This window comes from Choloepus didactylus, chromosome 4 (genome assembly GCF_015220235.1).
Source record: "Choloepus didactylus isolate mChoDid1 chromosome 4, mChoDid1.pri, whole genome shotgun sequence".
Lineage (NCBI taxonomy): Eukaryota > Metazoa > Chordata > Mammalia > Pilosa > Megalonychidae > Choloepus > Choloepus didactylus.
The window spans coordinates 153,432,252-153,442,588 of NC_051310.1; the positions used below are offsets into that span (position 1 = coordinate 153,432,252).

Genomic DNA, 10,337 nt, shown 5'->3' on the forward strand with positions numbered 1-10,337 from the left:
AGAGTTGTTGAGTAGACATCTGAGCTACCCCACAGAAGAGCAAAGGAGCTGAAATATTTATATACCAAACTCCGTCTGTCCATGACTGAAGGCTTCAGCAGAGGGAGAAGTTCATTAATTTCCCAGTGCTTCTGACTTGCCAAGAATGAGCAAAAAAAGCAGGTTTCCCGGATCAGAAAATGTTGTTAGGGAAGAAATGCTGATGTGGGCAGTTGCACTGGAGTGGAAATAAGGAGGAGATGTGGAAGGGATGTAGACAGGGAACCGATGACATCTGTTACACTGTATTAACCACCACCAAGAATTCCAGGAGAAAATACCAGGGTAGAAGGGAGTGATGTGAAGGCTGAGTGGGGAGATTAAGAAAAAAAAAATGGGAGGCTTAGAAGATGCTTAAGTTAGCTCTCTACATCTACATGAGTAAATGAATCACCCCAGGTGTCTCACTTCACAGGACTTTACATGCCCTGTGCCAGTCATCAATGCAGAATGTACTTTCGCGCTTTTCAGAGGAATAATAACTCACTAAACAAAAATATAACAACGCTCATGTGTGCCTGAGCAGCTTGGTGTGGCCGTGACATAAGGACATCTGCAGGAAGTGGTAGAGGAGAGGGTAATAATAATAATAACAGGAGTTAAAGCTGAATTGCAGGGAGTCCTTATTTGCCAATTTTTAATCTTATGCTGTGGGCAGAGGAAACATCAAAGTTGCTTAAACAAGGAAGTAAGAAGTTTTTGCAATGTAACTTCTTCCACAGCTGTGCTAAAAGACCTGTGCCTCTGTTGGGGATGAGGGAATCTTGGAACCCAACTCGCAGAAGTACCTGCTCAAGAGGAGGTATGGAATGCCCTCTTCTGGGCTCCCTTGGGCCTGGGGAATGTGCCCTGAGAGGCAGATGCCTGAGACTCACAAGTCCCAACCCAAATGAGAAAGAAAAAGATCTTGAAGAAAGCCACAGTGATCCTGGAAGAGACTGATTCCTGCTGCAACTGCATAGCCCTCCATAACTGAAGTCTCATCTTACTTCCTGCCCTTCTCTTCTTTCTGGAAAATCAGAGGAGGATCTGCCCCAAAACCCATAATTGATACCACTCACTAGAGGCCCAGTGCATAGCTTCCTGCATCGCAGCCACCTTGACCTGTGTTACTTTGATAGACTTTCCCTTGTACACTGGTAAGCTCTCTGAGTGGGCTTGGAGATTGAGAGATACATCCCATGCCATCCCTCAGGAGTTCAGTGCTGGAGAAGGTAATATTTTCTACTCTGCTGGAAAACACAGGCAGAAGTCGTCAAGGGTCTCCAGGGAAGACAGGCCCCAGGGCAAGGGAAGAAATAGCAGGGAACAGTCTCCTGACACAGTTCTCCTTCCAGAGGTAATAAATCAATCCTCATGGAGCAGAGAAACAGGGCTCACTCCCTGGAGGCTCTGCTTATATTTTCTCTATCCTCCAGCAAGCACCAAGAGATCTTTACCCTATTTCTGCTCCTTCACTCCTAGGCGGTATAATATAGAGGAAAACACCTCTCCTCTTCAGGAAGGTCAGAAATGGTCAGAGAAACATCAGGTTTGGTTTCTTCTCTTGTCTATGAAAGGAGATGATGTAATTATTAGAGGAGAAAATAATCATAAAAGAGTGAGAAAATCTACTACCCTCTAATAATGCTCCCTTTCACTATGCTCCAGCTGCAAGTTATATGGCTACTACGTGTTCTATACAAGGCACTTCCAATATGTTGTCTCATTCGGAGTCCTCAACGCTTTGGAGAAAATGCTACCGTGTCCATCTTACAGATGAAGAAAATGGGAAATAGTTACTATAACTGACTTGACAGTGTTTCACTTACTAGGTTCATTACTCCAAATTCATTGCTTTTTACTATACCTTGGCTGCCTACCATTTTTCATAAATAGGAAACTGTTCTTGTCATCAAGGGCTTTACAGAGATGGGACAGACGTGACAGTCTCTTGTCCAGACCCAGTGAAGCAGATGGTTGTGCTGCCATGAGAGAGGGCCAATAATGCTTCCACTTCTTTGTGCCTTCTTGAACTAGCCTTGGGAAAAAAGTAAAATATCTTAGAACTGCCTTTCTCTTGCGTGATAGGTAGAACAGGACCTGAGTCATCTACACTTGATCTATCCCAACTTTTCTGTTATATAATTGGGTCGGGGCAGGAGATGAGGGGTTATGGTTTGTTTTGTTTTGCTTTGTTAATGAACTAGGTCCAAGCAGCTGGGACGCACACACAGCTTTGACACAATTGCACCCGTATTCACCCTTCCTCTGCCCAGCACCTTCTGCAGCCAGTTCAGGGGACTCTTCCTGCCCTTGCGACAGCCCCAGCTCGGACTTGTACCAGGTAAACACCATGCTGCGCTCTGTACAGAGGACCTAAATAATAAAAGGTAAGTAAGAATACAGCTTTGCAAGAAATATCTCTTTTGACCTGCTGTTAACTTAGATCAAGCATAAAATGGTGACAGCACCTAGAGAATCATTTTTCCTACTCTCCTTGTTTCCTAAGGCAGCTTTGTCAGATTCTCAGAGTTGGAGAATTTCCCAGAGAGGGAGCTGGCCTGGAACTTTGGGCTCCAGGTATAAGTGAAAAAATACCCAAATAATGTTTTCATCTGAGAGATAAATGTAACCAAAATCCCCTCTAGATGTAGAAACTCTTGATATCATTCGTACTTGCAGAATACCTGGAATGGTAATAAGCATTTTATATTGAATATGAATTAAAATCATATGATCCAACTCCCTTTTCATATAAAGAAAATGAAGCTTCTGGAGGTTAAAATACTCTACTAGAGTCACTAAGCAATTTTTTGCAACACTGAGCCTTCTCTCCTATTCTACATCCAGAGGGAGAGAACCATGATTATCTTTAGTAGCAAGAGAGGAAACCATCTGGAGTAAAACATGTTCTACCACCCAGAATATTCAACCTCCCATTACTGCCCTTTGAATGGAATTCCCCTGAAGCCTGGGCCAACACCCTGGTAGCCCCAGGTCAATTGGAGCCTTTATTGTGTATTTCATTTCCTCAATTTTCATCTCACAGGCTTTTAAAGCTCAGCTGAAGTAATTGGTAAATAACAGGGTAGACAATCTATTATTTAACAAATATGTACAGAATACCTACTATACTATCTTGCTCAGACTATGGAGAGCCCTGAGGATAAAGAGTGAACATGAAGAATAAGAGAAAGACCCTGGATCAGGAAAGAACTTGGCTCTTTGTAGAAACTAAAAGAAGGCCAAAGTGTTGTGGGGCAGAGGAAGGGTGTGAGAGTATGAATGTGAAGGGCATGCATGTCTGTGTGTGTGTGTATAGAAGCAAATCCTGGTGGCTTTGGAAACTCATTTCAATGTCCTGACCCAGTGGGTCTGAATTAGCTCAGCAGAACAGGCTGATTCCAGCTGCTGACTTACAGCCCCCCCACCCCACCCTGCCTTTCTATCAAGGCCACCTGTTCAACCAAGTTGCTTCCAGTGCTCCATAGTTGAATGGATGGTTCTTGCTTTCCTGCCCCTGTCAATGTGTAGAGCAGGGATCAGTAAACTATGGCCAAAGAGCCAAATCTGGCCTGCTGCCTGTTTTGGTGTGACGAGCAGACTAAGAATGGATTTCACATTTTTAAATGGTTGAAAAAAATCAATAGAAGAATAACAATTTGTAGCATGTGAAAAGTACATGAAATTCTAAGTTCAGTAGACATAAACTTTTATTAGAACATAGTCACATATGTTCATACAGACATTGTTATGTCTGACTTTTTGCATTGCAACGGCAGAGCTGAAAAGTTATGAAGAAACTATATGACTTGCAAGCCTAAAATATTGAATAAAAAGTTTGCCAACCCCAAGTTGAGAGTATTAGAGGGGTGGCGTCCATCTCTACTGAAATCCATGGTATGTGGGATCATGAGAGCTCTGGAGATCGTAGGCTTTACTTCTTTGTTTTTCAGTTTCTATCCAGTGTACCTTATTTTATATTTGCAGTGCTTATATCAGTGGAGTGTGGTTGCCCCCTTTGCATAACAGATTGTATGTGTGTGAGAGACAGAGACAGACAGAGGCTGATTAATATTAGAGTTTGACTGATAGTAATGAGATGAGGTTGGAGATGTTAGGAGGGGCCAAATCAAAGATCACAATTCTGAGATTTTATTTAGTCCTAAGTGCATTGGGAAACTAATTAGAGTCTTATGCAAGGGAAGGGAATGATCTGATTTTCTTTTTCTAAAGAATCACTCTGACAGAGGCATGGAGAACAGGAGGTCAGTGAGGACAGTACCACAGTGGCCCAGAGGAGAACGAATCATGACTTGAACTAAGGTGGTAGCAGCGGAGATGGGCAGAAGTGGGTGGACTTATTTTAGAGACTAAACTAACAGGATTTGCTGATAAAGTAGATGTGATAGTTAAGGAAAGGAAAGAGATTTTATATTAAAATAAGTTCCAGCAGAAAAAGAAAAAAAAAGAGCTCTTAAGCAATAAATCCTAGGGGTTCATTATAAGGATGTTGAGTAGATGCTTACTTCTAAAATGAAACTTCAAAAACACAAGCAAACAAAAAAAACCCTGGTTAAAAAAAAAATACCTAATCATTGTTAATAACAGTTATTCGTTATTCTTAGTTGATCATAACATTCCTCTGATTTGGTACTAGACATACAGGCCTTTTCAGAGTTCATCAAGGACCTTCACACATCCTAGCAGAATCCTTCTTTTGTGCTGCTGTTCTTATTCATTAGTAATCAATGGCTCATGGGACTCAACATAACTTTGTAAACACTCTACAAAGGCCGGGACATGCTTCAGAAAGGCCAGATGCTTAATGTTCTCGATCACACATGAAGCTGGTGCTGAGTAACTTTATAAAAAATGTTAAACTATTCTGCTGCCTGCTTCCAACTCCTCTTAATGAAAGATAAATATGTGATCTCAGGTACTTACTGAGACCCTATACAAATGACTTTAAAAGCAGAAAAACAGAAAAGAAAAAGACATGGAAAATGGAAGTTTATGGTGCAAGTACCAGAATTTATTAGACCTACCACCACCAGGGCCACCACCAGGCTTTAAAATAGGTCCTTTAAAGCCCTATTCCATTCAAATGCATTAAAATAGAGTCTCAAAGAACCTGTGAAGTTTTAATTGGCCTCAAACATCCCCCAAGACATGGGAATGAGCTAATATCCTGAGCTAAAAGTGACTCAAAAAGGTTTTCAAAGGATTACCCATTGTGCTGTAATTAGTCCCCACCCTCTTCCCTTCCCCCTACACCATACCTTTTATCCCTCTCCTAACACAACACTCTTAAGTAGCCACATCTATATTTAGGAAGAAATAATCAGCTTCTGCCACCACCTTTTGCCCTTCACTCTGCAGAACTTGGATATTCCCAATGAAAAAACTATTAGACTCCCTAGGTCCCTGTACTTCAAAAAGCAGAACTATGTATTTAACATAGCAGGTGTGTGTGTAGATAGAGCACTTTCTTTATGTTGCTCACTTATGCACTCCTTTACAGAGAACTGATTCCCAGGCCAGAGTGCATGACTATTTGACAAAGATGTTCTAATTCATTTAGAACAAAGGAAAGGCAGTGTGCAGATATTCAACCTTCAAAAGCCACTCTCCCTGAGAAGCCCCCAAGCAGTCTCTGGGGTTGAGTAGATTTAGTTTTCCATCCCCTACAAATCCACTGCTATTTAGAGTTCTGTGTAATCAATAATATCACAATTCCATAGTCTGCATTACTGAAATAGAGTTATATCTATAACTGAAGACTGGACAAATACCTATTACCCTTCCAGACAATCGCAGACCTGTTTCAACACAGCCAGTTGATAATTCTTTCACACTGGTCTACTGTGGATGGCTGGATTGATGTTTTAACACAATAGAAACTGCTACAGCTGGTTTCCTCTAACTGATTTGACTGTATTATCCATGAAACATATGGATAACATTATTAAATTAATGAATGAATCATTTAGTTTGGAATAAGGTCAGTGTCAAAAATCACATGAAACAGGGATTCAAATGGTCCATGGTGCATGGCTACACAGTCTGACTTAGTTTCTGCCACAAACAGTTCAAATAATGTTGCCTTTACTGCAAATGGAAGAAATTCTATTTTTGTGATATGTCTGTGTGTATCTGTGTGTATTCTACTAAGCATAAAGTCTAATTTTCAAATATTTGAACAACACTGTCCTTCAAGAGCTTATCAATTCTAACCAAAAGTTTTATTAAGTCCACAGTGAAAATCTGTATGAGAGCAAACCCAGAACAATATTTCAGTATTAAAGTAAAAGAGTATCTATTGATATATGTCTTTATTTTCTTTCCCAGGACAATTTAAATGAAAATCTGCATCCCCATCTGTCTTTGCACTATCATTCAATAACTACTGGTCCTTCACAGTTCACAGATACATGAAAATCTTCAACACCTCCAATGAGTCCAGCACCATCACTGGTTTCATCCTCCTGGGCTTCCCTTGCCCCAGGGAGGGACAGGTCCTGCTCTTTGTCCTCTTCTCTATTGTCTACCTCCTGACCCTCATGGGGAATGGTTCCATCATCTGTGCTGTGCGCTGGGATCAGAGACTCCACAGTCCCATGTACATCCTGCTCGCCAACTTCTCCTTCCTGGAGATCTGGTATGTCACCTCCACTGTCCCCAATGTGTTGGCCAACTTCCTTTCTGACACCAAGGTCATCTCCTTCTCTGGGTGCTTTCTCCAATTCTACTTTTTCTTCTCCCTGGGTTGTACGGAATGCTTTTTCTTGGCAGTGATGGCATTTGATCGATATCTTGCCATCTGCCGGCCTCTCCACTATCCTGCTATTATGACGGGACGTCTCTGCACCAATCTTGTGGTCAGCTGCTGGGTACTTGGATTCCTCTGGTTCCTGATTCCTATCATCATCATCTCCTGGATGTCTTTCTGTGGATCCAGGATCATTGACCACTTCCTCTGTGACCCAGGTCCTCTTCTAGCACTTACTTGCCAAAGAGTTCCTGTGATAGAGCTTGTCTTCTCCACCTTAAGTTCTCTGCCCGTCATTATTCTCTTTCTCTTCATCATGGGGTCATATGCTCTGGTCCTGGGAGCTGTGTTGAGAATTCCTTCAGCAGCTGGGAGAAGAAAAGCCTTTTCCACCTGTGGTTCTCATATGGCTGTGGTTTCACTGTTCTATGGTTCAGTACTGGTCATGTACGGAAGCCCAAAATCTGAGCATGAAGCTGGAACAAAGAAAATTGTGACACTGTTTTATTCTGTCATGACCCCACTCCTTAACCCTGTGATATACAGTCTTAGGAACAAAGACATGATAAAAAACCTGCAGAAATTTCTGAGAATATTTAAAAAGTGTTACTCAAAGAGACCCTTGGGCAATTAAACACACACTTGCCTTAATTCTTGTTAGAAATTTCAGGGCATGGTCATAGAGGGCATGAAGACTAATTGACTTTCAGGCAGGAAAGTTTTATTTGAGCAGCAGCAGGGTGTGGGTTGGAAAGAAAAGCGCCATTACCATGGCAGGGGTCTGAAATAAAGCTTCAGCTCACTCAAGACAAAGGCAGAGCTGTATTTATGCTTTGCTTTCGGGGGTGATCAGTTGGTCAAGATGGACAGTGGTTTAGCTGATGGTTTAAGTGATGATTGGACCTGGGGGTCTATGAGGGTGAGAATTGAGAAGGAATGGCATTGAGCCAATGGAGAAGTGAGTAGTGGGTTTTATGCCCTTTTAAGGATTGGAATGTATATAGTTGGGGAAAGGGGGTTTTGGGAGAAATGCAGTGGCTGATTACCTGGAAACTTTGCACAAAGGGCTTGTCTAATGTGCCGTTTGTGAAACTCTGCATTTGGAGAGGAATTTTCTAACAATTCTCAGGTTAGAAAAACAAAAAGATGTCATTCAGATAATTGTTCATCCTTCTATTGATTCAAAACCTGAATTGCCTTCAGTCTGTTTCTATTAACTATTCTTGCTTTTGCTCATTTGGTCCTCTTTATTATCTTGCCTCAATTTTTTTTTTAATTGAATGTTGACATTGTGTTTAAACTGTAAAGACAATGGATATAGTAAACCCATGAAGATTATGTTTTTTTCCACCAGGTAGATAGCATAGAAAAAGGCAGGTCACTTTGATCCCATTCAAGGATTATTTTTAGTGTTTTAAAGATGGTCTATGTCAGTTTTGCTTTCACTCCCCGGGTGTGGCCCTTACTTGTGGAAAATGGCCTTTCTGTGATGTCCACTGCAAGCTTGTACTGTTTACAGGGTCCCTGCAACGCAGCAAGTCCTGGCTTCCTACTTTCATACTCCTGGTACCCCGTGACTCCTGATACCTCTCCTAGGCTATTTAGACTCCCATTTTCTGCTTTCTGCTAAATTTCTTTAAGTATCATCTTGCACATGAATGACTTAGGAATCCAAAAATGCCTTGAAGAGAAATTGTATCTGATTTTAAGTCTCACATCTCTGTGGTCCTTCTCTCTCTAAGATTTGTTCCTCAATCCCAGATGCTTTGGCAGCCACAAATTCCAAATCCTCTAGCTCCTCGCGTCAGTGAAACTGTTTTTGGTTCAGACTTTATACCTGCCTCCTCTATTCTCTCCTGCATTCCTCCACATCCCCTACTCTCCTCACCCAGTGAATTCTCAAATGTCCTCAGAGAAAAGCACAACATGAATGTGGAATTTACCTCTTTGTTCTTCCCTTGTTCTTGGGATTGAAGCCCCTGAAGTCTTGCCTGTGTGGCTTGCTCTTTAATGCCTTCAAATGGGCATTTTATCTATTTTGTCCAGATTTTATAGCTACTTTTGGCAGAAGGGTTAGTTTAATACAAGCTGCTCAGATGTGTCCATTCCAGAAATCCTTTTCTGGTATATTCAAGTTCCATACAGTCTCACTTCTTCCCTTGCTTTCAGAAGATAGTCTTGTAACACAAGCATGTAAAAAAACACAAATCAGAGAGACAGGTGAACATAGGGGCTGGTGTAAACACAAGTCTGAGATGCAGGCCTACTTTCTTCCATCACAAACAGCTCCAAATTCCTGAGGATTCCTCCCACACAAGCGGGGGAAAAAAGGTTACCTACAGTAAAACAAGGGGTGAAACCAGGACTACAGAAAACAGATTTAGACTCTTTTTTTACTGGGATGCACCCAGAAATTGTGGAGCAGTAAAGTACTGACTCAGAATTTATGTTAGTAACTTAGGCCAGCTCTCCTTGCACTCCCTCCTAGGCTCTGAGTGAGTTATGGTATGTGAAGGAGTATTTCAGCATAGATAATTATAGGTCATTGTCTTTTTTTTATATATATATTTTTTAATCTTCATTTTATTGAGATATATTCATATACCACGCAGTCATACAAAACAAATCGTACTTTCGATTGTTCACAGTACCATTACATAGTTGTACATTCATCACCCAAATCAATCCCTGACACCTTCATTAGCACACACACAAGAATAACAAGATTAATAATTAGAGTGAAAAAGAGCAATTGAAGTAAAAAAGAACACTGGGTACCTTTGTCTGTTTGTTTCCTTCCCCTATTTTTCTACTCATCCATCCATAAACTAGACAAAGTGGAGTGTGGTCCTTATGGCTTTCCCAATCCCCTTGTCACCCCTCATAAGCTACATTTTTATACAACTGTCTTCGAGATTCATGGGTTCTGGGTTGTAGTTTGATAGTTTCAGGTATCCAACACCAGCTACCCCAATTCTTTAGAACCTAAAAAGGGTTGTCTAAAGTGTGCGTAAGAGTGCCCACCAGAGTGACCTCTCGGCTCCTTTTGGATTCTCTCTGCCACTGAAGCTTATTTCATTTCCTTTCACATCCCCCTTTTGGTCAAGAAGATGTTCTCCATCCCACAATGCCAGGTCTACATTCCTCCCCGGGAGTCATATTCCACGTTGCCAGGGAGATTCACTCCCCTGGGTGTCTGATCCCACGTAGTGGGGAGGGCAGTGATTTCACCTTTCAAGTTGGCTTAGCTAGAGAGACAGGGCCACATCTGAGCAACAAAGAGGCATTCGGGAGGAGGCTCTTAGGCACAACCATAGGGAGGCCTAGCCTCTCCTTTGCAGCAACCATCTTGCCAAGGGTAAAACCTGTGGTCGAGGGCTCAACCCATCAAACCACCAGTCCCCTATGTCTGTGGTCATGTTAGCAACCATGGAGGTGGGGTAGGCGAATACCCCTGCATTCTCCACAGGCTCCTCAAGGGGGCACTGCATCTTTTTTTTTTTCCTTGTTTTTTTTTTTTTTTAACTTTCCCTTCTTTTTTAAA

General features: G+C 41.8%; 1 protein-coding gene across 1 annotated transcript; it reads left to right on the plus strand.

Moving 5' to 3' along the window:
• Positions 1 to 6,360: 6,360 nt before the first annotated feature.
• On the plus strand, positions 6,361 to 7,427 carry LOC119532928 (olfactory receptor 11G2-like). The gene has a single exon (XM_037835160.1). The coding sequence runs from the start codon at positions 6,456 to 6,458 to the stop codon at positions 7,425 to 7,427; it is 972 nt and encodes a 323-aa protein (XP_037691088.1). The 5' UTR covers positions 6,361 to 6,455.
• The last annotated feature ends 2,910 nt before the right edge of the window (positions 7,428 to 10,337 follow it).